This window comes from Leucopleurus acutus, assembly GCF_964270905.1.
Source record: "Leucopleurus acutus genome assembly, chromosome: 2".
Classification (NCBI taxonomy): domain Eukaryota; kingdom Metazoa; phylum Chordata; class Mammalia; order Artiodactyla; family Delphinidae; genus Leucopleurus; species Leucopleurus acutus.
The window spans coordinates 58,016,828-58,044,816 of record NC_139143.1 but is presented as its reverse complement, the minus strand read 5'-3'; the positions used below and the strand labels follow the sequence as shown (position 1 = coordinate 58,044,816).

General features: G+C 37.2%; 2 protein-coding genes across 6 annotated transcripts in view; both read right to left on the bottom strand.

Annotated features, from left to right (window-relative positions):
• Positions 1-27,989, bottom strand: part of LOC309973225 (torsin-1A-interacting protein 2-like) — a 43,656-nt gene that overhangs the window by 1,965 nt on the left and 13,702 nt on the right. For 3 of the 5 annotated variants that reach the window (XM_082857278.1, XM_082857277.1, XM_082857276.1), the window contains 4 exons: positions 9,948-10,126; positions 7,445-7,960; positions 5,150-5,251; positions 43-4,107 (listed from right to left, as the gene is read on the bottom strand). In XM_082857278.1, coding sequence (XP_082713404.1) covers positions 3,347-4,107; positions 5,150-5,251; positions 7,445-7,960; positions 9,948-9,981 — 1,413 coding nt within the window. In that variant the 5' untranslated portion in view covers positions 9,982-10,126 and the 3' untranslated portion in view covers positions 43-3,346. Of the gene's footprint in view, positions 1-42; positions 4,108-5,149; positions 5,252-7,444; positions 7,961-9,947; positions 10,127-25,180; positions 25,273-27,989 lie in introns of those variants that run through there. The other 2 variants (XR_014326817.1, XM_082857275.1) reach the window with 2 other exon arrangements.
• On the bottom strand, positions 22,087-25,192 carry LOC309973245 (torsin-1A-interacting protein 2). The gene has a single exon (XM_082857318.1). The coding sequence runs from the start codon at positions 24,685-24,687 to the stop codon at positions 24,292-24,294; it is 396 nt and encodes a 131-aa protein (XP_082713444.1). The 5' UTR covers positions 24,688-25,192; the 3' UTR covers positions 22,087-24,291.

Here is a 27,989-nt window from a genome sequence, read left to right as displayed (position 1 = left end):
GATTGGTGGACAAAATATTAAAGATTAATATTTAACCATACATTCAACATGAAAAGCAGACTAAAACTGCTTTTATAAAATGACATATTGAGGGCTTTACAAAGATGTCTTGGTTTATTTTTATAATTGTTAGATTTTATTTTCAGATGATAAAAGAAAAAAGGTATCATGTTCCTATTTGAAAGTACTTCTCTACAAATAAACTGTGTATGGATATAAGCTTTATTCCCAATAAATGATAATCAGCTATAATGATTATATCTTCTGCTTAACATTACTTTTTGAAGTACTAGACACCTGGCTGTGCTGCATAGAAACTGGTCAGATGTATGCAAATATAGTCCCGGAGAAGATCATCTTGCTGAATTAGTATCACTTTTACATGCTGAATTTGTTATATTTTATCATCAATGCTCCTTATGTTTCCTGTATAAAACAAAAACTGTGAAAGGGTCAAAACCACCTCAGCTGCTAACACTGTTCAACTGTGTCATTACCTGGAGGATGGTGGGTCACAGGCCTGCTGAACCTTACCACATAAGCTTGGCAGCTTTCAAATGAAATATATTTAAATTACTTTATTGATTTAAAAATTAGAAGTAGAAACAACAGCATTGCTTGGGAGCTAACTGGGAAACCTAAAATTTACCCCACAGGGGAAAAAACTCAAGTCGAGAGACAGTTTATAATTCTACCAGTTGGTTCTAGAACTCTGGTATCACTCAAGAAGTGATTTATATTAATATATAACATAATTAGAGTTGTTCTATGATAATAATTAAATGGTGATGTTTGGGTATCATATATCGTATCAAATGCCCACAAGTCATTGTTCTAAGTCAAACAACCAAACTATCTATTAGAGTAATGAAAGATGAACTACTAGACACACAAAAGAAAATTTAGAAACTTGAAAAATGTAAAAAAAAATAGGTACAATTGAATAGAAATTAACCTAAGGGTACATTAGATAATAGATTTTATTTGTACATTTAAAAAATATAAAGTTTTATGCTTTAAGAATAATCATTTTATTCATGAGGACACAGAGCTAATATACTGCTTCTTTTAAAAATGATTTTTGAAATAGTGGACAGAAAACTGACAACAGTTTCAGTTGATTGCACTTATACATGGAAGGAGACATGTTTTTTTAACAAAGGCTGAACAGTAAAAAAAAAATTGTGACATTTGGAAATATTTTCTAAATTATACTGAAAGGAAATGATGAAAAACCATATTCAACTGAATGACGAAACCATCTTTGTCTCAGCTGTGATCTGAGTCACTGACAGATTAGATGTGCACACTTCATACTGGTTCTTTATAAATCTGAGGTAGCACAGGTCAGCAGGCACCAGTTCTACAAGGCACCAATGGTTTTGTGTGATGTAATGCTAGCATCTGAGATCCAGAAATATCAAAAAATATTGAATATGGCATATAGATTTTCTTCAATTTCCACTGATTTTAAATTGGATTGATATTATATTCACTATGCTTTAACTTTTTGTTCAGGAAGGTCTCTCCTCAAATCTAGTGGAAGAGTCCTTCACAAAGTCCCAAATGAAAACAGTTCCTTTAGGTATGGCCTTACGTTCAGTTGAGCACAATGTCAGGTCTTGGTTAGAACAGATCTGTTTTTCCTGTGACAAACACTTTCAAATAGATTCTTCCCCCCACGTCTTTATGCTCTCTGTTTAGGCATCAACAAAGACCCCTATATCTTCTTACTGTTTCCAAAAATCCTTCCATAATTTAGTCACATGACTTCAGAGGCCAAAACCTAACTGAAATATTCCAGGTTCATGGTGATAGTTCCTAGGTATGCCATGTAATGGGACAAATCCTTCATTAGGTCAAGATCATTTTACTAAAGTTCTGCCTTCGGGGTTGAGATGCAAATCAACAATCACTGTCTCCATAAACATCTTTCTCAAGCTTTCTTACAATCACAGAACATGGTCCAACAATTAATACTAGCTGTTAAAACCTCTTAGAATCTATATACCATTTCCACTTCCTCTCACTAAGTATAGCATCTCTTGCATTTTTCTAATTGTTAACCTAATCATACTTCTAACTAGCTGGCCAAGAAATGAACTGCATTAGATAAACGTTCCATCACTGTATAATAAGTAAACAGTATGGTAAAGTTATGCTAATGTACCTATATAAAAATCTATGATTCAACTGGTTATTAAAATCTGTTCTGCTTAAAGCACTCAAACTCTCATTGTAGACAATTATAAAATTCCATTCAGGGGAGACAGAAATGATAACAGAGATTAACCAAAAGCACAGAAATATGCTAGTAAATACTAGTTTATACATTCTGCTATTCATCTGTAAGTCTTCATTCTTCATAAATAGCATATCTCTTGATAAACCTGTATTTTATTTTCAACCTACTCATGAGTTTTAATATTTTCATTTTTTTCCTATCTTCCAAGATGCTTTTTCACTTAATCAGTGATTTTCAAACTTCATTATTAGTGGAACTCTTTATTCCAATTAAATCCAATTAAATCGTACAGAGGAGCCCAATATATAAAATGGGAAAAAGAAGAACTTCTTTGATACAAAGGGGAGGGGTGCCAGTAGACAGCCTGAAAACCACTGCTGTAAATCATTCAAGAAAATTGAAGCGAAGACACAGCCAATTGGAATTTCTTCATTTGCAGTGATTATAAACAATTCCCCCATTGTTTTCAATTTTTAAGAACACTTCTTGAGCACAGCTGCTTTTCCCTCAGAGCTCATTAACGGAACAAAAACACAGTGCCTTACATATAGTATTTAGGTAAATAAGTATTTGAATTCTTATTTCCTTTTTCATACTATTCAAAAGTGCAAAAAAGCATAAGATGTAATCCCACAACTAGGTTATTAAAATGAATTTAAAAAATATTTAACATGTGATAGAAATTTTTTTTAATTTTCAGTTTTATAATTGTAATTGCTTTAATCTGAGTCCAAATACTATCCAAAAGGCTCCTTAGAGCCTCAAGAAAACAAAAATCACTCTGTAGTTACTGAGAAGATTATCTTCCCGTGTAATGATTCTGTTGCTCTACTTTTGGATTGAAGAACATTCCTCAGTTATATATACCTGATTTGCTTGAAAGGCAAGGAAAAAAAGTCAGGTCAACTTTTAGCTTTGTCAAGCTTAGATTAGAAAGATTTTACAAAAAGTAAAAAATGAAAATTTCTTTTCTCAAATAAGCTCATTTGTGCTTTCCAGGCTATTTCCTCACATTCTTCAACCTCCTTCCATATAAATGGAAGGCTTTTAAACTGACTTTTTAATAAACCCATGCTGAACATAACCAACTCTGTGCTTAGCTTATAGAAAGCAGCCCTGTTCTTCTATGCTCCTCACTGGCTGGACAGGCAGCACCAGGTGGGAAATACGGCTCCACAGTCCACTCAGTTTGTCTGAATCCATGTGGCTGAAGGAGCTGGGAGTGTTAGAGTTGGTAAACCTCGCCCAAAGTAAATCTCGCACTTTCTCTTCAGTTTCCCTTGGGCTGACACTTGGTTCTAATGTTTCCTCCTCCAGTAGGATGGTCAGGACCAGGGCCACATCTTTAAAGGCAGCGTTCTCATGGTCACAATACTTGTAGAAGATCAAGGTGGAGCCTGCAGGAAGGGATTCAAAGCGGTGGACCACAGCAGCCTTCCGGCCCTTCTCAAATCCAGAGCTCAGCTTCTCGTCAACTGAATGCTTGACCTCATCACTGTCCTGAAAGGTTTTTCCAGCTCCATCAATCTGAATGGCAGAGACTTTCTGGGCAGATGTGTAGGCATCCGCAACGTGGTGGCTGAGGCACTTCAGGGTCTCTCTTCCCTCTCGAGCTGCTGTAAATATGATGGTGGCTGGCTCAGTGGGGTGTGAAGCATTGAGGTGCTTCTGGAGAAACTTACGTCCTCTCTGCCACAGAAAGGAACTCTGGCCTGGAAATTTATCCTTCAAATGGCTGAAATGAACCAAGAAGGCCTCCAAAGCTGGATTTTTGGGCACTTGCTGGGCCGGAGAGGAATAATAGCTACTAACAGAACTTAGCAAAACAAGAATCAGAACCAGGAAGCCAAGAAAGATGGAGCCTACCAGAGAAACAGAAAATAAAAGACAAAATTAGAATGTGAGTCAGAAGTAAAGCCTGTGGTAAACTGAAAAAAGGCAGATACGCTGTCAGATTTTACTGGCCTGTGGTGAGTTTCTTTTGCCTAAGTCCTTTAAACGTTCAGCTGTTGAAATCTACTGGAAATACTTTTTCTTTAACTTCTTAAGAAGAAATTTGAAGATAACAACATCTTTGTTAAAAGGTAAAATCTGAGTTTATCTGTTTTTTGCTGTGGCTACTGACGTGACTTAGAAATGAACTATCAGTATATTCTTCTACCATCTCAAAAGTATCTACTGCCCACCTGTAGATAGGCCATTTTTTCCTAAACCGTCAAAATGTAAAAATGCCATTTGAGAAGTTAATACTTTCTTTTTCATTGAAAAGACAGCTTTAACAGGGAACTATATTCATTTTTTTTTTTTTTTTTTTTTTGCGGTACGCGGGCCTCTCACTGTTGTGGACTCTCCCGTTGCGGAGCACAGGCTCCGGACGCGCAGGCTCAGCGGCCATGGCTCACGGGCCCAGCCGCTCTGCGGCATGTGGGATCTTCCAGGATCTTCCCGGACCGGGGCACGAACCCGTGTCCCCTGCATCGGCAGGCGGACTCTCAACCACTGCGCCACCAGGGAAGCCCTATTCATATATCTTATAATAGCCTATAATGGAAAATAATCTGAAAAAAATATACATATATAACTGAATCACTTTGCTGTCCACCTGAAAACAACACAATACTGTAATCAACTTTACTTCAATTAAAAGAAGAACAGTTTTAGTTTCTTGTTTATGAAAAGCCCTTCCTCAGGTGGGAATTCCCATTTTGTTAAGGATGGCAAAATACTGGCTGCCACCCCAAGGGAAAAATCCCCAGAACCTATTGCTCTATTCTAATAGTACTATCAAACATTAAAAAAAATATTAAAACAATGTTAAAACTATTTAAATCTGCTAGTTTTCTAGGTACTTCTCGGAGGATTTCTGAATGTGAATCACTACAGTAAGACTAGTTTTGTTCTTACCATAGCTCCGAAAATCCTTTTTATTAATCTTTCTTATGGTATCCTGTGCATTCTCCTTGTTTCCTTCCAATTTTTGTGTTTCTTGTTGATGTCTCTCAACCTCTGGGAAAAAAAAAAAAAGGAACATTATTTTTAGACAGTACACTATTGAGAGTGTGTATACCTTTATACCTCTTACCGAAGCAAAGAATTACCTGACAGGATTTCCATACTTTATAAAATTTTGCTTTATACAAAGCTAACTTCCTGTCTTTTCCTTAAGGCTCACCATTACCTTTATTCTACTTAGAATAAAATGAAATGCTGTGAAATTCACTTAAGGATAGTGTTGCTACACCCACAATCCTTCACTGGCTCTTACATCAAGGACAAAGAAACAAGCATCCTAATATTGCAGCCAAACGTATCTTAACATGTGATTTAAGAAGGGATTTAAGTAATAATGTACACAAGACTCAACATCACAGGGCAATGATGCTCTAATTCCAGTGTTCACATCTCAAAAGGCTCCTGAAGACCCCCTAATATACAAATAACAGAGACATTAAGTTTAGAGACAGGAGAGATTACTGTACAGTAATAGCTTACCTTTGCAAAATAGCTTACAAAAGCAAGCTTGAAACTTAGTGAACGAGGTATACAAAGCAAGGAGTACAAGGTTAAGAAAAGTTATGAACTATATAAAAATGTAGGTGTGGGGTGAGACACCAATCATAAAATGTGTGGGTGAAAAGGAGGGCAGTATTTTGTAGACTCTGAGCTAAGTCACTCTAGAGTCTAGATGTGTGCTTGACCCCGGCCAGGTACCTCATATAACAATGAAAGCTGACTACTGCCCATAACCCTTACTGGAGAAATAACTCAAATAACATACTCTATTAACATAAAGAAGTAGAGTCATCCTCACCTATAAACGATAGTTCATTTAGTTATATCACACCAAAACACGGGTTTTTAAAATACCATGTCACAGAATTTAAGGACTGAAAGGATCTTTAATGATCACCTACTGTAGCCCCCTACTTTACCTATTGTGACAAAAGGTCCAGGGATGTTAAGGGCTTTGCCCAAGGTCACATAAAGAGACATGGCCAAGCTGAGATTAGAATGAGGTTCCTCATTTCCTAGATTAGCTCATTCCATTATATTATGTTGCTTCCCACACATAAACTGCATTTTTAAAACAGTATTTTCTTCCTCTACTCAGTGACCCTGCATACCGGTGAAAGTCTGATGGCAGATAGTGGTCCATACAAATCATATCCATTCATTCACTTAACAAATATTCATAAAGTCGCTTCTCTGTGCCAAGTGCCACAGAAACACAATAAATGAGAGAGACATAGCCCTTGCCTTCCCGGAAGTTACAGGCTATTCTAATATTAACTAATGAAACATATATTTGAGACCAGACATTGACTTATGGTGAAACATGGAATTCTAGCCCTTAGTCAAGTCCCTGATGAACAGAATGTCTTATATTTCTTTGCTCTGGCAAATAGGCATTTCAGACTGAGCTTTCAGAGTACTTATAAAATACAAATCCACACAGTCCAAATCCATAAAATCACAGAAGGTAAAAAAAGCTGGAAGAGACCAGCTGGATAGCATCTTGTCCTACTTCTTCAGTCTGCAAATAGGAAACTGAAGTACCAGGAAGTTGAGAGATTTGCCTAAGTTCACCCAAGTTAGGAAGTGGTAGGGCCACAACTAGAATCCACATCTCTTGAGTTCCCGTGTAAAGACCTTGCACATTCCAACTATTATCTTTGTAAGGAATGATACGATGCTGTTCTCCGTAATATACAAGTGGGGAAAATCAGGTATAGAAAAATTAATCTGCTTAAAGTCCTATAAAACTGAAAGATGACCGAGTTAAGGGTCCTATACCACTGATGTTGGTTTTTAAATATACCTATCTCTTGATTTATGTAGCATTTAGTTTCCCCCAAAGTAAAAGATTTTAAAAAGTGAAAGTGAAGATATGCTCATTAGAAATAAAGAAAAAGCCAGAGGTAAATTTTTTAAAAGTCATGCCTTTACAAAAAATCATACTGGACTAATACAGACAGCAAATAAATAAAAACCGTTAAAAAATGCAGCTTATGTGTGGGAAGCAACTTAATGTAGTGGAATGAGCTAGTTTAGGATATGAGAAACCTCATTCTAATCTCAAGTCAGTTTTATCTCTTTATGTGACTTTGGGCAAGGTGCAAAGGCCTTAATCCTATGAAGGAAAGAGAAGTTCTCTGAAAAGAACAGTACAAAACAGGACAAGCTCAGGGGTTCTCTCACCTGGTGCCGGCAGTCGCTTCCTCAGTGTGTCCTGGCTCTCCAGCCCTGCACTGGAATGCCCAGGACTCTGGGTATCCTGAGGGTCAAGGACAGGTGGCTCCTGCAAAGCTCCGGGTCTGTCGCTCACATGCTCAGGGAGGGCTGCAGAGCTGCTCACTAAGTGTGCGTCTGTTCTTCCCACCTTGTCACTTGGAGAACAGTTGGGTTCTGGATCCAAGAGGTCTTCACCCAGACTTTCTGAAGGGAGCGGATGCCCTTGTTCTCCACCCTGGAAACTCTGGCTGTTCTCACCTTCTGTATCCTTTGGATATTTCCTATCATCTGTTTCATCTGGACTTTCTGATTGATCATCTGTATCTGTACTTCCTGGACCAACTGATGCTACCTCTTGGTGGTCTTTGTTAAGACCAGAGGCAGGGTTTGGGGTCTGAGCTTCTTCAGTGGGACTTGCTGTCACTGTAGTCTCCTGTGCCTGACAATTTATTGATGGATCATTTTCCAAATCCTTTTGAGGGTCTATTGAGATAAAAATTTGTAATTTTTATTTTAAAAATTTCCCTATATTTTTGTATTTTAACAAGGTCCCTGATTAATAAAAATATTTATATAGATTTTTATGGCTTATGAGGCACTCTTCCTAAACATTACTTCTCTTGATTTTCACTAAAGGTGACTGATTAAACAAATTCACTATCATGTTAATCTAACAAATAATATGAATGTAAAACTATTTTGAATGACAAACCAATTTTTGGTAGTATTAAATACATCCTCTTCCCTAATGAAATAACAGACCTAGGCAATAATCACCAACAGCAACTAAAACCATTATGCAAAAGGATAATGAGGAATTTTATGAACGAGATGAGTGAGACTGACAACTGCTGAACCCACTGATCAATCTTAACATCACAAAAAGAAGGAAAACCAGACATTACTATAACCTCCCGAATTCAATGCAATAGGAAGTACACCATACCACTTATGAAGTATTCTTGCCAAACTGAATCTGAATCTGATCAAGCTTCTAGAGCTAACTACCAGTTTCCAAGAAACACAGGGATAGAGGGATACATTAATTATGCCTCAGGAATGTAATCAGCAAAACCCATAATGAGGGAGATTCTAAGGGACAAAAGACTTTGTTTATTTAATAACAGCAGGAAATAAAAATAAATGGCAAGAAAAAAAAAAGGAGTAACCTATTGATTAAGAGGTACTTGAATGCATCAACAATGTGTGGACCACACTTTAGATTCACTGTCCTGCAAACCAGTTGTTAAAGAAATATTTATGATATAATCAGAAAACTTTGAACACCAGATATTTGATGAGACTCAGGAATTATTGTTCATCTTCTATTTATGATAAAGGTATTGTGAGAGTGTTTTTACAAAGAAATCCTTATCATTTAGAGATAAGTGTTCAAGTATTTATGGCTAAAATTATGTGACACCTAGAATTTGCTTCAACTCAATGATATGGGGGTAAGGAGAAGTAAGGGAGTATAAATGAAATCACATTAGCCATATGTTGACAGCAGATGAAGCTGTTTGATGGGTACATGAGATTCATTTCCTCTCTCTACTTTTATATATGTTTGAAATTTTCCATAATAAAGCTTAAAAAAAAAAAGAGCAACCAAAAAGATGTATCAATCAAATGCAGTATGTGGCCCAAATGTAAAGAAAAAAGAATTTAAAAACCCAACAGTGAAGAAAAAAAAATTATGAGACAATGGGGGAAATGTGAATACTGGCTGTATATATATGATGACAGCATGGAATAACTATTAATTTATTTTTTAGGTGTGATAATGCTATTTTGGTTCTTTTTTTTAGTTTTTAAATCTATCTTTAAGAGATGTAAACTAAAGTATTGACAAATAAAATGATATAATGTCTTGGGTTTGCATTTAAATATTCCAAGGCAGGCAGCAAGAGTACTATTATGTAGGTAAAAGTTGAAGTTAGATTTTGAGTACATGGGACTTCATTATACTGTTCTACTTTCATATATTTAAAAATATCCTTAATAAAATATTTAAATATACCCTTCTCTTCTGAAAAACCTACTTCATATTTTGCCTATTTTATATCATATATATATATAGACACATACACGTAAGTAGGATGAAGAATTTAAATTTCATCTTTCCTTATAATTGAAAGATCCCCCTCTAAATATATAGCATATAGCTTACTTGAGTTTTAAAAATGTAATTCTAAAGATCTACCATCTTTTTTTAAGATGCATTGTAATTTTTCCAATACTATAGGTTCCTACTATGGGAGTCTCTAAAATATAACTCTTTTTCATAATTAGGGTCTGGTATTATGGTAAAATTCAGTAAATATCAAAGAATAGGAATCATAACAAATTAAGCAATTAAGTTAATTTCTTTTTTACTTCCAAACTTCAGTTTTAGTCACCAGAGACTTTCTCTCTAGCACAGCCCTAGTTTCCTACAGCACAAACCTAGTGTTGTACAAACTAGTCTTACCCTCTGGAGGATCCCTAAGTCCTCTGTCGGTCATGTTTGCGTTTTATCTCTTCAGACTTTGGGATACTTTTTGTTAGTGTCTGGTTTTCCTTGTGCAGATGTCTTGTTTTCTTCTTGTCCCAAGTCCCAACAGGCTCATGCTTCCCGTGGACCCAGGAAACAAGGTATATATACAGGGACTAAAATAAAATGAAAAAAATTAAATGACTTTTTTATTCATACATGGGAGAAATGCCAATTTCAGCTTTATTTACTAAATCTGTTTAGTTTGAGTAATATTTCCTCTCTGAAACTTTTCTAGTGAAGAGAAAGTGTTTTCTGGATTTCATGAGGATCATATTCCAAATCCTAGACTACAAACTGAAGAAAAGCTTCAGATTATTAACCTTGTATAGATGCCATAGCCTTCTAATACATTCCAATGTGTCTGGAAGGATGTAAAAAGTAAGACCAAGTGACCAGAATCTTGAAGAGAACATCTTTGAAACTGAAATGAAAAGTAATTCTAAGAGTAAAAATTGAAATGAGAAGTAATTCTAAGAGTAAAAATTTAAGTCACTGTTGAGTTAATCACTGCAGATTTCCTTTATGTCTTCAATTTCTGTCCCATATAAATTTCTCAGAGTTTGCCTATCAGAAGCTTTCACTTATCATTAACAAGTAACAATGCACACGGGCTACCTACAAACTAAGATGGCTGTCTTGGTGTTAGGAAGAGGAAATACACATTTTGTGTTTAGTCACTGCCTTCTTAGTGGTTTTCACACAGTATTCTTTTGTAAAATATGGAGACAGGTATCGCTTTATACAATGCCCTTCTATACAGTGCTCAAAGAAGACTAAATATAAATGATTATGATCTTAAGACATTATGTTTACTCTATAGTCTTTAATTAAATGTTTCTGTAAGAAAAAACAAAAAAATAAATGATTATGAGCTGTATATAAAAGGAATAAAAATCAGAGGCAATTTATAAGTAATAAAAACTTAATCATGTCATTTTATAGTTAAATCTTATTTTTTGTCAAAAACCATACCACTCAAAGTTACTTAACCTTCACTATCTATAAAAATGATTAAGGATTGCTATGATGACTAAATATAAAAATATGTGTGAAAGAGCTTTGTAAAGTGCTACATTTTTTGGATAGCCTAGTTGAGAAGTTAGGCAACTAGCCTTTTTTGTGTCCTTCTCACAACACTCTTTTATAAAATCTAATTTTACAAGTTAAAAAATTTAATCCCAAATGCCTAGCACAGATCTTAGTATACAGCAAGAACCCCATATTTTAATTTAAAAGAATATGAATAAGTGAATGAATGCTTGAATGTACGAATAGAGTGGTGTCAACTATAAACTGAATGTGAAGGGAGGGGTTAAAAACAGGCCTCCTTTCTGCTGGTGTGAACACTTAGAAACAAGTCTCAGATTTGGAGGGTTCCTTGTCACCCTTTTATCTGCTTCAGACTCCTGGGACTAGGCTTATACATCTCCTTTTCATTACCATCATATGTTGCAATGAGGGTTACCTCCTATCCTATTTTGTGATAGAAAATAAAAAGTCCCCAATCCTGGGCTTCCCTGGTGGCGCAGTGGTTAAGAGTCCGCCTGCCGATGCAGGGGACATGGGTTCGTGCCCCGGTCCGGGAAGATCCCACATGCTGCGGAGCGGCTGGGCCCGTGAGCCATGGCCGCTGAGTCTGCGCATCCGGAGCCTGTGCTCCGCAACGGGAGAGGCCACAACAGTGAGAGGGCCGCGTACCGCAAAAAAAAAAGTCCCCAATCCTTTAAAAATAAAGTCCGGTTACAAAAATTTTAGAAAGCGAAGATGCTATTCACAATAACTGTAAGGTACCTCATGATAAAAACTAAAAGGTACCTAGTAATAAATCTAACAACACATATGCAAGAATTTTAGAGTAGGGTGAAGTTTATGGTATGTAAATTATACCTCAATAAACTTTTAAGAAAAGAACTTTTAGGGAGAAAAGTATAAAACTTTACTGAAGGACATAAAAAAGACCTAAATAGAGAAATACATATAGACAGTAAGACTCAAAGCCATTTAATGCCACTTCTTTCCAAATTAATCTATAAATTCATTGCAATTTGAAACAAAATCTTGAGACAATTTTTTTATTGTTATATGTTTCTTATGGAATGAACAAGTTGACCCTAAAATTCACAAAGAGCAGTAAAGGATTGAGAAGAGTCAAGATAATTCTGAAGAAAGAAAAAAGAATTTTGAAGAAGGGGGGATATTTTTACCAGATGTATCAAGACGTTAAAAACAATAGGGCATTGGTGTAAGAAGACACAGATTACACAGAATAGAGAGACAAGAAATACATGCATACATAAATAAAGGAAATTGAGTGACAAAAGAAAAAGAATGGATCAGTGAATAAATAGTTTTGGGACAAATGACTTTTCAAATGGGAAAAAAATTAGATTTCTACCTCCACAAAAATCAATTGCAGATAAGAGACCTAAATGTAAAGAGCAAAACTTTGAAATTTTTGGATGAAAGCATGGAATACCTTTATAATCTCAAGGTTTTCTTGATCAAGATATAAAATATACAAACCATAAGGGGAACTTTGACAAATGTGATGACGTTAAAAATGTTAATCTCTAGACAAATCATCAAAATCATGGTTAAAAGATAAATTCACTGACTATAAAGATATCAGCGACACATAATCATTAAGAGATTAATATCTAGAATACATAAAGACTGCTGCAAATCAGTAAGAGACAAATAATGCTATTTTAAAAGCAGTGGGCAAAAGAGATGAACAAGCAGTTAAATAAAGAGGACATCTAAAAGTCTACTGAATTGGTAAGAAACTTAGTCAAGGAAATGCAAAATGAATTAATGATGAGATACCATTTCACAACCACCAGCTTGGCAAAAATTTTTAAATCAGGCAATACCAAGTGTTGGTGAGGATTTGGAGATACAGAGATCTTTACTGGCAATGAAGTAAACTGTTATAGCTTTGGAGAGCAATATGGCAATACCTAGTTAAGACACACACACATTCTATAAATCGGCAATTCTTTTAGACAAATACCTTAGAGAAACTTTTCCTCAAGTGCCCAATGATGTTTGTAGCAGCATTGTTTAAAATGAGGAAAAATGAGAAAATCTTAAATGTCCATAAATAAGGAAGTGGAATTTTTAAATTGCAGTATATTCTTTTTTTTTTTTTTTTTTTTTTTGTGGTACGTGGGCCTCTCACTGTTGTGACCTCTCCCGTTGCGGAGCACAGGCTCTGGATGCGCAGGCTCAGCGGCCATGGCTTACAGGCCCAGCCGCTCCGCAGCATGTGGGATCTTCCCAGACCGGGGCACGAACCTGTGTCCCCTGCATCGGCAGGTGGACTCTCAACCACTGCGCCACCAGGGAAGCCCATTGTAGTATATTCTTAAAACATAATATTGTATATAAATTAATGAGTTAGATATCAAAAATTTATAAAGGTACAATATTAAAGCATTTATATAAAATTTAATAAACACAATAATATATAGAGTGATTCAAAAATAATTGAACAAGTAACTATATGCTAATAAAATGGACAACCTGGAAAAAATGGACAATTTCTTAGAAATGCACAACCTTCCGAGACTGAACCAGAAAGAAATAGAAAATATGAACAGACCAATCACAAGCACTGAAATTGAAACTGTGATTAAAAATCTTCTAACAAACAAAAGCCCAGGACCAGATGGCTTCATAGGAGAATTCTATCAAACATTTAGAGAAGAGCTAACAATCTATCCTTCTCAAACTCTTCCAAAATATAGCAGAGGGAGGAACACTCCCACACTCATTCTATGAGGCCACCATCAGATACCAAAACCAGACAAAGATGTCACAAAGAAAGAAAACTACAGGCCAATATCACTGATGAACATAGATGCAAAAATCCTCAACAAAATACTAGCAAACAGAATCCAACAGCACATTAAAAGGATCATACACCATGATCAGGTGGGGTTTATCCCAGGAATGCAAGGATTCTTCAATATACACAAATCAATCAATGTGATACATCATGTTAACAAATTGAAGGAGAAAAACAATATGATCATCTCAATCGATGCAGAGAAAGCTTTCAACAAAATTCAACACCCATTTATGATAAAATCCCTCCAGAAAGTAGGCATAGAGAGAACTTTCCTCAACATAATAAAGGCCATATATGATACAAACCCACAGCCAACATCGTCCTCAGTGGTGAAAAACTGAAACCATTTCCACTAAGATCAGGAACAAGACAAGGTTGCCTACTCTCACCACTATTATTCAACATAGTTTTGGAAGTTTTAGCCACAGCAATCAGAGAATAAAAAGAAATAAAAGGAATCCAAATTGGAAAAGAAGTAAAACTGTCACTGTTTGCAGATGACACACTATACATAGAGAATCCTAAAGATGCTACCAGAAAACTACTAGAGCTAATCAATGAATTTGGTAAAGTAGCAGGACACAAAATACACAGAAAGCTCTGGCATTCCTATATACTAATGATGAAAAATCTGAAAGTGAAATCAAGAAAACACTCCCATTTACCACTGCAACAAAAAGAATAAAATATCTAGGAATAAACCTACCCAAGGAGACAGAAGACCTGTAGGCAGAAACTTATAAGACACTGATGAAAGAAATTAAAGATGATACAAACAGATGGAGAGATATACCATGTTCTTGGATTGGAAGAATCAACACTGTGAAAATGACCCTACTAACCAAAGCAATCTACAGATTCAATGCAATCCCTATCAAACGACCACTGGCATTTTTCACAGAACTAGAACAAAAAATTTCACAATTTGTGTGGAAACACAGAAGACCCCGAATACCCAAAGCAATCTTGAGAAAGAAAAACGGAGCTGGAGGAATCAGGCTCCCTGACTTCAGACTATACTACAAAGCTACAGTAATCAAGACAGTATGGTACTGGCACAAAAACAGAAAGATAGATCAATGGAACAGGATAGAAAGCCCAGAGATAAACCCATGCACATATGGTCACCTTATCTTTGATAAAGGAGGCAAGAATATACAGTGGAGAAAAGACAGCCTCTTCAATAAGTGGTGCTGGGAAAACTGGACAGCTACATGTAAAAGAATGAAATTAGAACACTCCCTAACACCATACACAAAACTAAACTCAAAATGGATTAAAGACTTAAATGTAAGGCCAGAAACTATCAAACTCTTAGAGGAAAACACAGGCAGAACACTCTGACATAAATCACACAAGATCCTTTTTGACCCACCTCCTAGAGAAATGGAAATAAAAACAAAAATAAACAAATGGCACCTAATGAAACTTCAAAGCTTTTGCACAGCAAAGGAAACCATAAACAAGACCAAAAGACAACCCTCAGAATGCAAGAAAATATTTGCAAATGAAGCAACTGACAAAGGATTAATTTCCAAAATTTACAAGCAGCTCACGCAGCTCAATATCAAAAAAACAAACAACCCAATCCAAAAATGGGCAGAAGATCTAAATAGACATTTCTCCAAAGGAGATATACAGATTGCCAACAAACACATGAAAGGATGCTCAACATCATTAATCATTAGAGAAATGCAAATCAAAACTACAATGAGATTTCATCTCACACCAGTCAGAATGGCCATCATCAAAACATCTACAAACAATAAATGCTGGAGAGGGTGTGGAGAAAAGGGAACCCTCTTGCCCTGTTGGTGGGAATGTAAGTTGATACAGCCACTATGGAGAACAGTATGGAGGTTCCTTAAACTAAAAATAGAACTACCATATGACACAGCAACCCCACTACTGGGCATATACCCTGAGAAAACCATAATTCAAAAAGAGTCATGTACCAAAATGTTCATTGCAGCTCTATTTACAATAGCCAGGACATGGAAGCAACGTAAGTGTCCATCAACAGATGAATGGATAAAGAAGATGTGGCACATATATACAATAGAATATTACTCAGCCATAAAAAGAAACAAAATTGAATTATTTGTAGTGAGGTGGATGGACCTAGAGTCTGTCATACAGAGTGAAGTCAGAAAGAGAAAAACAAATACCATATGCTAACACATATATATGGAATCTAAAAAAAAAAAAAATGTTCATGAAGAACCTAGGGGCAAGACGGGAATAAAGACACAGACCTACTAGAGAATGGACTTGAGGATACAGGGAGAGGGAATGGTAAGCTGGGACAAAGTGAGAGAGTGGCATGGACGTATATACACTACCAAACGTAAAACAGATAGTTAGTGGGAAGCAGCCACATAGCACAGGGAGATCAGCTCAGTACTTTATGACCACCTAGAAGGGTAGGATAGCGAGGGTGGGAGGGAGGGAGATGCAAGAGGGAAGAGATGTGGGGATATATGTATATGTATAACTGATTCACTTTGTTATAAGGCAGAAACTAACACACCATTGTAAAGCCATTATACTGCAATAAAGATGTTAAAACAAATTGAACGAATGAAAAAAAAATGAACCAACTACTGATACATACCATAACATGGATGAATCTAAAAAGTGTGATGAGCGAAAAAAGCCACACACAAGATTATATGCCAAATGATTCCATTTATATGAAGTTCTAGAATTGCCAATGGTCTGCAGTGATGGAAAACAGATCAGAGGTTCCTAGGGGAAGGACTACTGACTGGAAAAGGGCATGAGAAAACCTTCTGGAGTAATGAAAGTGCTTCATATTTTTATTGAGGTAGTGTTTGTCACCAAACTTAAAATCTGTACATTTTATTGCATGTAGAATATCCTCAAAAAGCTTTTTTTCAAATAACAACTGAATGCTTTAAAAAACGTATTACTTGGAAACGGGGTTGTGGTCAATAAGCAGTCTGCAAAGAAATCATGAGAGATATTTCAATAATCTTGCAAATGTTCAATATACACCTTTCTTGTCACAAGGCACACATCATTCCTACAGCCCATTTCACTCAGACCCTTTGTAACATCGTTGTACATAGCCAAAACGTAGTCCCTCGAGGCTACAAGGAAGAAGTGGTACAAACACAGAGGTTCTTGACACATCCTCACAAAAAGTCACATGGTGGGGTATCTGGGAGATCTGGAGGCCACTATTCCAGAGGCAGGTCAATCTTTTCAACAGTGTCCAATCAATACCAGGAAATGTATACATTAGGAATCTCTGGACTGTGTAATAGAAGTGAGGCAGAGCCTCATGCTGATGGAAAATAGGCATGTTGGAGACTTTCTGCAGCTGTAGGAAAAACCACTCCATAAGAATGTCCAAAAAAAAATACCTTTGATGGTATCTTTTGCAAAAAGGAACTGATGAAGTGAATCCCTTTCAAGTGCAATTGTGAAATGTTGGTTTTCAGTGCCCCATTTATGGAGGTTATGATTCATTTTTCCACTTAAAGAAAACAGCCTTATCACTGGTAGTTATCTCCACTTCTCTGTGACCCTGAAATCTGCACCAAAACTTATTGTTTTGCTTTAACTGTCTCCATGAGGGCGTGAACCAGGTTAAAGTAGTAAGGCTGCATTCTCCATAACTGGAGAAAATCAACAGATAGTAGGCTGAGGGATGCCTACTATTTCGATATCCTGAGACCTCCCTGAAGAGGGACACAAATTTGCCTCAGTGCCTCTTCTTCTGTTGTGGCTACCCTGTGCTCTGTCTTTAAGATGCACCTTTTCTGCTCCATCTCAATGTACCAGTGGTAATGTTTTGTCAGCCTGGTAGGTGTTCATTGTCTGGTATATGGAATGACCTCTGCACTGCAGTAATACAACCAAGTTTAGCAGACTCCAACACATAAAATTAAATGTTGTAAGGTTATCTCTACAGATTGATGCATAATACATGTTTATATATGAATGTTACTGAGTAATAAAATTTTGAAAGTGTTCAACTATTTTATTGCTCTGTACATTGTTTAAACACATGAACACAAAGGATATATGCTTGCTTCTATGGAGGAAAGGACAGGAATAGGATGAGAACAAGAATCGGTTTCAACTGTACCTGTAAAGCCTCTAAAAAAAAGAAAAAAAAGGTTTATGTGGCAAAATGTTAGCGCATTTTATCTATTTTTTCAAATTGAAGTATAGTTGATTTACAGTTGTGTTAATTTCTGTACAGCAAAGTGATTTGTTATACATATATATACATTTTTATATTCTTTTCCATTATAGTTTATCACAGGATATTGAATATAGTCCCCTGTATTATACAGTAGGACCTTGTCGTTTATCCATTCTGTATATAATAGTTTGCGTCTGCTAACCCCAAACTTCCACTCCACCCCTCCCTCCACCTTCCCTCCCCCTTGGCAACCACAAGTCTGTTCTCTATGTCTGTGAGTCTTTGTTTCGTACATAAGTTCATTTGTGTCATATTTTAGATTCCACATATAAGTGATATTATATGGTATTTGTCTTTTTTTTTCTGACTTACTTCACTTAGTATGATAATCTCTAGTTCCATCCATGTTGCTGCAAATGGCATTATTTCATTCTTTTTTATGGCTGAGCAGTATTCTGTTGTATATAGGTACACCTTCTTTATTCATCTGTCAATGGACATTTAGGTTGTTTCCATGTCGTGGCTATTGTGAACAGTGCTGCTATGAACATCTTTTTGTTTTTGCAATGCCATGCACCTTGCAGGATCTTAGTTCCCCGACCAGGGATTGAACCTGGGCCCTCGGCAGTGAAAGCACGGAGTTCTAACCACTGGACCGCCATGGAATTCCCTATCTTTTTGAATTATAGTCTTGTCTGGGTATATGCCCTGGAGTGGGATTGCTGGACCATATGGTAATTCTTTTTCGGTTTTCTGATGAACCTCCATACTGTTTTCCATAGTGGCTGCACAAACTTACGTTCCCACCAACAATGTAGGAGGGTTCCCTTTTCTTCACACCCTCTCCAGCATTTGTTAAAATTTGTAAACTTTTTAATGATGGCCATTCTGACTGGTGTAAGGTGGTGCCTCATTGTAGTTTTGATTTGCATTTGTCGAATAATTAGTGATGTTGAGCAGCTTTTCATGTGCTTCTTGGCCATCTACATGTCTTCTTTGGAGAAATGCCTATTTAGGTCTTCTGCCCATTTTTCAATTGAGTTTTTTTGGGTTGTTGAGTTGTATGAGCTGTTTGTATATTCTGCAAATTAAGCCCTTGTCAGTCGCATCATTTGCAAATATTTTCTCCCAGTCTGTAGGTTGTCTTTTCGGTTTGTTTATGGTTTCTTTTGCTGTGCAAAAGCTTGTAGATTTAATTAGGTCCCATTTGTTTACTTTTGTTTTAATTTCTATTGCCTTGGGAGACTGACCTAAGAAAACACTGGTATGATTTATGTCAGAATGTTTTGCTTATGTTCTCTTCTAGGAGTTTTATGGTGTCATGTCTTATGTTTAAGGCTTTAAGCCATTTTGAGTTTATTTTTCTGTATGGTATGAGGGTGTGTCCTAACTTCGTTGATTTACATGCGGCTGTCCAACTTTTCCAACACCACTTGCTGAAGAGACTGTCTTTTTCCCATTGTATATTCTTGCCTCCTTTGTTGAAGATTGACCATAGGTGTGTGGGTTTATTTCTGGGCTCTCTATTCTGTTCCATTGATCCATATATGTTTTTGTGCCAATGCCATGCCATTTTGATTACTGTAGCTTTGTAGTATCATCTGAAGTCTGGGAGGCTTATGCCTTCTACTTTTCCCTTTTTCCTCAGGATTGCTTTGGCAATTCTGGGTCTTTTATGGTTCCATATAAATTTTAGGATTATTTGTTCTATTTCTGTGAAAAATGTCATGGGTAATTTGGTAGGGATTGCATTAAATCTGTAGATTGCTTTGGGTAGTATGGCCATGTTAACAATATTAATTTTTCCAATCCAAGAGCATGGGATATCTTTCCTAAGTTAATGTATTTTAGACCTGGGTACATAGGTGAATGTTATTTCCTGCACTTTTCTATATGATTGATGTTAATATATTTTTTAAATGAGTAATCAAATAAAAATATATTAGCTTCTGTGAGGAAAAGTAAAAATCAAAAGAAAAGGCCTGTGGTATGATGAATTGGGAGATTGGGTTGACATATATACACTAATATGTATAAAATGGATAACTAATAAGAACCTGCTGTATAAAAAAATAAATAAAATAAAATTCAAAAGAAAAAAAAAAAAGGAAAGGCCTGTAATGGTAACTCTGAGCCCACACACAATGAACTTATGTTACAGAGGCACACTTCAACCACAGCCTCCTATACATTTTGTCATATCCAGTTGAGAAGAGATAGGACAAAGAAAAGCTACCCATGAGAACAAAATCAGAGCTGGGAGAGCAGTAGGACCTCACCCAACCTACTCCATCCTGGAAACCTCAATCTTATGATGTATGGACTATTAATATTCCTTCTATTTTACAGATAAGGAAACTGAGATATAGAGATGTTAAGAATCTTACCCAAGAACACACAACTAGTAAAAAATATATATATGTATCATAAACATACTATAAGGCATCCTGATTCTATATTTGAATTGTGACTCTAGCACATATGACCTGGGTAAATTTGCACATATTCTTCAACTCTTCTCAAATTGCTTATTTTGGTGTTGTGAAAGTCTCAAGTGATATAATAAATCATGTAGCAACTACATCTACCACAATTATGATTATAAATGGGCCTAAAAAATGTGACAATGATTTGCCTTGGGTCATTCATCCCACCAGGCCTCTTAATCTTTACATCTAAGACCATCTGACATACATAATTACAGGATCGACCTCAGTCCCAAGATTAATCTTGTTCTTCACCAGGAAGGATTTAAGAAGTTTTTAACAATTCAGCATCAAGTTCTAACAATTGGCTTTAATCCCTGTTCTAAAACTAAGACTCTCCCTTATCCCTAGTTCTAACTTCTGCCTCATTCTCTTATACCCGTTCTAGTCCTAAAGACGTACTACATGCCATATGATTGACATGTTATCACATTTAAACCTCACAACAGTATGAGGTAAGTATTACTACATAACCTATTTCACAGATGAAGAAACTGGATACAGAAAGGTTAAAATGCCCAACGTCATTTAATAGTGCCAGAATCAGAAGACAAACCTAGATCAGCTGGCTCCAAAGCTATTATTTTTCCTCTATAACAAGTAGTTTTCAAGCTGTGTTCCCAAGCTTCCATGGAGACTCAAGGGCTGCCAGAGGAGACTGAAGAGATAGAAGGGGTATGGCTCAACTCACTTTTACAGATATCTGTATTCTGCTGATTGCCACATACACTTTGGATGTCATGGGATTCTTTCTTGCGTGCCTGTCTGCCTGGGCTACCTTCTCCTACAACTTAGAGATGAATCTTAACTTAGTCACGCACAACTCAAGACAGACTCTGCTTTAGTAGGTACTTTCCAGTTGCCCCAGCACAGTTTCCATTAAACTTCCACTCCTAGGTCTGCATTAAAATAACAGAGAGTAGTTCTAGAAGTCTAGAAATGGCCATCATTACGTGTAAGTAATTATCAACTCTCCTACAGTACAGAAGTATAGATTAATATGGCTCATATAATCCAAAACAGTGAATCAATTGTCATGAGAATTTTAAGAATACACTTATACTTTAAAATTCATTATTCATAACTATGAAGTAGAGTATTTTAGAATAATCTGCAATATTTTAAGCCAAGTAAAGTCATACTTAAAAAGACCGAAGCTGAAAAGCTACAAAGCTTTCTAAATTTTTTCCCTTGCTCAATTTTATGAACTCTACCCCATGATGTTAGTTCTGAGAGCTGACCATATATCAGGTATGTAATGATAATCATGTATGAAGGCAAAGTACCCTTCTTAATGTAATATTAAAATTAGTAATTTTGATTCCTTTCTCTTGCCTATATACTCACATACCTTATAATGACAACACACAGAACTGTTTTTGAGGAGGGCTACAATAGAGCCCTCCTCACAGTTGAGAAAAATGACTGAGTTACAACCTGAAATATCAGCAGTGACCTTCACTCTGATGTGAAACCTCTTTATATGTCACCGGCAAAGTACAATAACTATCACTACCTTACAGTATTATGAGTACTCAGTTCCTATTCTTTTTTTTTTTTTTGCGATACGCGGGCCTCTCACTGTTGTGGCCTCTCCCGTTGCAGAGCACAGGCTCCGGACGCGCAGGCCCAGCGGCCATGGCTCACGGGCCCAGCCGCTCTGCGGCATGTGGGATCTTCCCGGACCGGGGCACGAACCCGTGTCCCCTGCATTGGCAGGCGGACTCTCAACCACTGCGCCACCAGGGAATCCCTCATTTCCTATTCTTTTAAGCCAGATAACTAAATACCCTGGATATGCTGCTATGGTATTTCTCAAAGTATAGTTCATAGAGTACCTGCATAAGAATCTCCTGAGGCACTATTTGTAAAATGTAGCTACCTGGGCCCCACAAGCAATCTAAGGAATAAAAATTTCTGTAAGATCGGAAAATTTGCATTTCTGACAAGCTCACCCAGGCACTGATTTGAAAACCAATTGTATAAATCCATTTAATATGTCCTTACTATTTAAGAATGAGATTGGTTAAAACAAAGACCCTTTCTCTATTTTGCCGATATTTAAAATTGCACACATGTAGTGCTTTTTGGTATGTGTCTGAAAAAGTTTAGGAGACAATAATATTGATCATAACACCACACTCAAAAGCAATACCTCAAAGTAAATTTTCACTTTTTAGAAAGAGCTTTAGGATAGTGTAGTTCTTAACCAATGGTAAATGATAAACTAATTAGTCTTCACTCAATTTAGCAGTCCACACAGTTTATTCAGCAATAGAACAGAAGAGAACTTCCATCATGACAGACATAAGGCAGATACAGGGCAGATCTCTGGGGTACATTCTTTAAGCAGACTAACAAGTGACTTTTTAACATGTGGCAGGCATGATTTGTTGCATACAGCCATTTATTCCTTACTTCTTCCTTCCTAAAAGAGCCCTGATTTTATTAGGGGAGACAATGTGTCCTACCCAGGCAGTGCAACTCCATTCCCCTCTGCCAGGTTTCCCAGGCTCCTTTGTGAATCAAGGATGTAAGAAAAAAATCTGTGAGGGACTTTTGAGAAAGATCTTCTTCCCAAATAAAAGACACAGACTTGAAAGGAGAAAGCTTTTTGCTCCTTACTTCCAGCCTTTGACTGGGACTGAAATGTCTGGAGCAGCAACAAGCTACATTGTACTCGGTGAGAACTATGAGGACAAAATGCCAATATGCTAAAGATCCCAGAGGGGAAAGATAGCAAGAACCTGGGGCCTTGAGAACATTGTTGAGTTGCTACACAAGCACTGGATTATCTAGAATCTTAAGTGGAATTTTTAAATTGTTCAGTGGCCTCTGAGATGTTTTCTAAGTTTCTTAACCTGAACTCTAGTTTCATGATTCTTATGAACAAGTGAAGGCCAGAATGAGGCCAATGTCAGGTAAGACCTTCTTAGTTCTAAGAAAAATGCTTCCCCTAAACTGTTCATAATATATATGCAGTCAAGCTGGGTAACTCCTTGCGTCACCTATCTCCTAGGACAGGTACTTTTCCATTGCCAGGGGAGGACATTCTAAGTTCAGTCACCACAAAGACAGGATAGTCCTTGCTTATGTAGAGCCAAGGAGGTGTAGACAGAGGCATTTCTGCATGTTTTTATTGTCACCTATATAGGTGCTGCCTGACTGTGATTCCTCTGACAGTGACCAGTTATGGATAACATCATAGCCACACTGAGGATGAGCTAAATAGAGCCAATGATGAATAAATGGTTATATATGAATGAATTATATATATATATATATATAATTATCACTGATTAATATTTAAGAGGTGGAATTTAGAACAATATAGTTTATTATTAAAATGTCTAGTTGTTTTACTGGAATAATCTAGAATTCAGCTACAAGGATGCTTTCCCAGAAAAGTTTTCACTAGAATATAATGAAAGTACACACAGTATGGGGCTTCTCCTCCAGGACTACCATGTCATAATAACGTCAATAATTAGGCTGTGGAGATTTTTAGGAGTAAGCTAATTCCAAAACATAGGAAATATGGATTAGTCAGGTTCTAGATGAACAATCTGGCTTGGAATACTGATTAAATTCATGCTGAAGAAGAGATGCACAGACCCTGGAAGCAGATCCAACAACAATTTAAGCAGTTTCCCAGAGTAGTGACAGTCTGGATCAGATATAGAAAGGAGTCATTTTTCCATCTTCCTTGGGCTACTAGTACAAAACCCTCTAGAGTCTCCATGATTTTGACTGTTTCAGAAGTTATTTGCTTTGGCCAAGTTTTTTGTTCAAGGTTTTATCTGTTCTGGTCAGGATTAACTGTAATGCAGGGTTAAAACCAGCAACTCTAGAGTCATGTATCCTTTTTCTAACCAGTGGAGGACCCAGAAGAAATGGGTGGCAAGCTTTTTCAAAGGTCCACCTGGTAAGATTTTGGGGAGCCCACTCAAGTGGGAAAGACCAAGGAAGAACAAGGCTTCTATTAGCAGGATTATCAGGATAACACTCAGGGCAATAATCAGCTCTGTTAATACGGTCTAAGAATACTTGGTAACATTCATTCTCAACCAGTTCAGTTTGGTACAACCAATGGCCTAGTTCTAAACTAGGGAACCATTGCTGTCCACAGTCAGGGCAATGTGAATTATCTGAGAACATTGGGACCTAGAGAGACAACACAGAAAGCAATGTAACTGTAAGAGGCAACAATGATAAAGAGAGACACCCAAACAACCAGTCCTATTACAGGTTTGGTTTAGCACTTTCTCAGTCCAACCACCATTACTTGGAGAGGGTAAAATGTGGCTTGCACCTCCGTGCAATTCTTCAAGATTTCGTTGTCTATTTTTCACTCACTTGCAACCCAGTCTCTGAACTCAGGGACTGATCCAGTCTATGTTATCAGTCACTTACTAACAGCACAGATCTCAGAATAGCTCCTTTAAATCCCAGCTTCTCAAGAAAAGATAGGGTTCTAGTCTAAGTTAATTATTTTTTCTTGTGTGTTATCAGCTGGTGGTATCATGCAGAGGCATCTGGCTTACTCTGCTTTGCTGGTAAGTTATTATGTCTGCTTGGTGAAACAGAGGAGCTGACAGGTCCAATGGGTCTTTGGTGGGCGCTGGCACTCTTGCCGTTGTAATACACGTACCCAAGTCTTAAGGCCTTGGCACTTTATAGCGATGTAGAGGGGTCAGGAAAACCTGGCAGAGTCCTCTTGAGCGTGGATCCAATGAAGTCTTTCTTGGGAGGACCTTAATCAGGACCCAGTCACAGGTAAGTAGCTGCTGTTGAGTTGGTTGAAGGGTCTGGGAATGCTTCACATACCTGTAAATAATAAAACTTCAGACGACTCATGTGGGCTTTGAGTTGCTCACAATATTATTAGAAACATGCATTTGGATGAGAATTGTCTCATGGGTTTCCCCATAACAACTTCATATGGGTTCAAACCAATTTATCTGTTGGGAGTTATTCTTATGCTTGATTGGGCAACAGGGAGGATTTTGGTTCATTTAAGGTTTGTATTAGCTTAATTTTATTTTAGGACTATGTATTTCTTTTTCCTACTCCTTTGGAACTTTGGGAATAATAAGGTCTGTATAATCATGGTTAATGTGGTAAAACTTTGAGATTTCTTGTCTCTCTTCTGTGAAATGGGTGCCGTATATATAGTTCTCCCATAATGGGTGGGATAACATTAACAATGGTGACAGCCTTCTAAAACAGACTTCAATCCATGCAGGGAAAAGCTTACAAAATTATTAGATAATATTCTTAATAACTAACCATAGGAAGTTGGATGAAATCCTTTTGAAGGCTGAAAAAGAAAACACAAGGGACACGTCTCATTGTCCACATCTGCCTTTATAGGCTCATATGCATTTTAAGTTTAAGAAGGCAATTAAGGCACGGTCCTGAGCTATTCTTGGAAAATATATAGTAAATCAGTTGGAATTTACAGATGCTTTCATCATCTTTGTACTCCTTCATGACACTGAATGTAACAAGTAAACAAGGTAGGGTAGAGCAGGATGCATGGAACAACTAGACAGGCACCTAGGAAGTGCCACAGATCACCAGAGCACAATATATAGTCTGCCTTTCTCCAGTGTTCTTTTGTGAATTCTGAGGCCTGATCCTGTGAGAGCACTAAGGGACACTGGGGAAGATGTGAGTGTTAAAACTGTATAAAGATACAGCCTGGGGCTTCCCTGGTGGCGCAGTGGTTGAGAGTCCGCCTGCCAATGCAGGGGACACGGGTTTGTGCCCTGGTCCGCGAAGATCCCACATGCCGCGGAGCAGCTGGGCCCGTGAGCCATGGCCACTGAGCCTGCGCGTCCGGAGCCTGTGCTCCACAACAGGAGAGGTCACAACGATGAGAGGCCCATGTACCGCGAAAAAAAAAAAAAAAGATACAGCCTGAAAAGCAGAGGGAGTTATAACCCTTAGCTGTGATCAGCCAAAGCATTTTCCTTACAGACTATCAATAGCAGCTGTGATTCTCAGATTTTAAAACGGCAACTTTAAAAGACAACTGAAGAGCAGCCTCTGCCAGTGCTGCAACCTGGGGTCAATAGTCTGATGGGAGCCCCGGATGGGGTGGGATAGAATCAGTGTAGATACACTGATGTGTTTTTTGAGGTTAGGTGACAGTATGCATGAAGATTACCAACTCAGCTCCTCAGGCAGAGTGAACAGAAAGTAGGGTTCCTGACCTTTGTGGTGACAACATAGAGTATAACAGATTTCCCTGAGGGTCTACTGTCAAGAGCCACTATAGTAAAAGTTTCAGTTGTTGAATTGCGAAATCTTGGATGTCTAGTACATGAAACAAATAGATGATGAATAAAACCCACATGATTGTGGGGTTTATCACAGAAGTTAGTAGTAAAGTTATATGACTAAGTCTGACATTGAAAAGGTATAGAATTTTGGGTTTTTAGAAAGAAAAGGGGAAATTCAATTAAAACCACAACAAGATACTGTATTTCACATCCACCAGACTGGCAAAAATTAACAAGTTTGACAATGTGGGCTCTATATACTCTAGGCAAGACTACCCTCCCCTCAAACTCCACATCTCTGTTGGCTAAAGCTCCATTCCCTAAGCTCCAAATGCTCAGAATGAAGGATGCCCTTCCCCCAACCTTCATTTCTCCATCTTCAAGAGTTAAGCAAGACTAGAGCTCCAAGTATTCCTGAATCAAGAGCAATCTAGTGTTCCATATGTTCCCGACAAGACCACCCCTCCCCTCATCCTCCAAACCACAATGGGCAAGAGGGGAGTCAAAACAGGGCTCCAAAGCACTAAATGCTCAGAATAAGATCACCTATTACCAGCCTCCTAACTCATTCCTTCCTGAAAATACTCCTGGCAAGATTCTCGAACTACTCCCCACCCCCAGCCTCACAAGCTTCACTACCATTATCTGCTTGAAAGCCTGAGGACCAACCAATCTCATCACACCTGTACCTCTTTTTATGTCAATCACCACATGGAGCCCAGAGCTTCCTGGTTATACTTCATCCTCTTATAGTCTCTAATCCCCATATGGCTCTGACAGCAGTAAGATAATATCCCCTTCTCTTCTTTTTTTCCCATAAAACATGTATCATTTTGATATTAAATATTTTAGCTATTTGTCTCCACTAAAACCTAAACTCCAAGAGTAGGGAGTTTTGTTTTTATTTACTGCTGTACATACCCAATAAACATTTCTTGAATGAATAAATAATGAGACTATAGAGTAATTTGAATCCTTATACCCTAACACTAGGAGCATAAATTAGTATAACCACTTTTGGAATTAATTTGGCATTATCAAGTAAAGCTGAGGATGTGCATTTCCTGTAACTCAGTAATTACCTGAGAGTAGTCTCAGGTAACTACCCTAGAGAAAATTACACGTTTATTTAAAAACATGAATAAAAATATTCAAGGTAGTTCTTTGTATAAC

What these genes read in the sequence shown, in the direction of transcription:
- LOC309973245 (XM_082857318.1), bottom strand. Translation starts at nt 24,687, where the DNA reads ATGTTCTCAGATAATTCACATTGCCCTGACTGTGGACAGCAATGGTTC.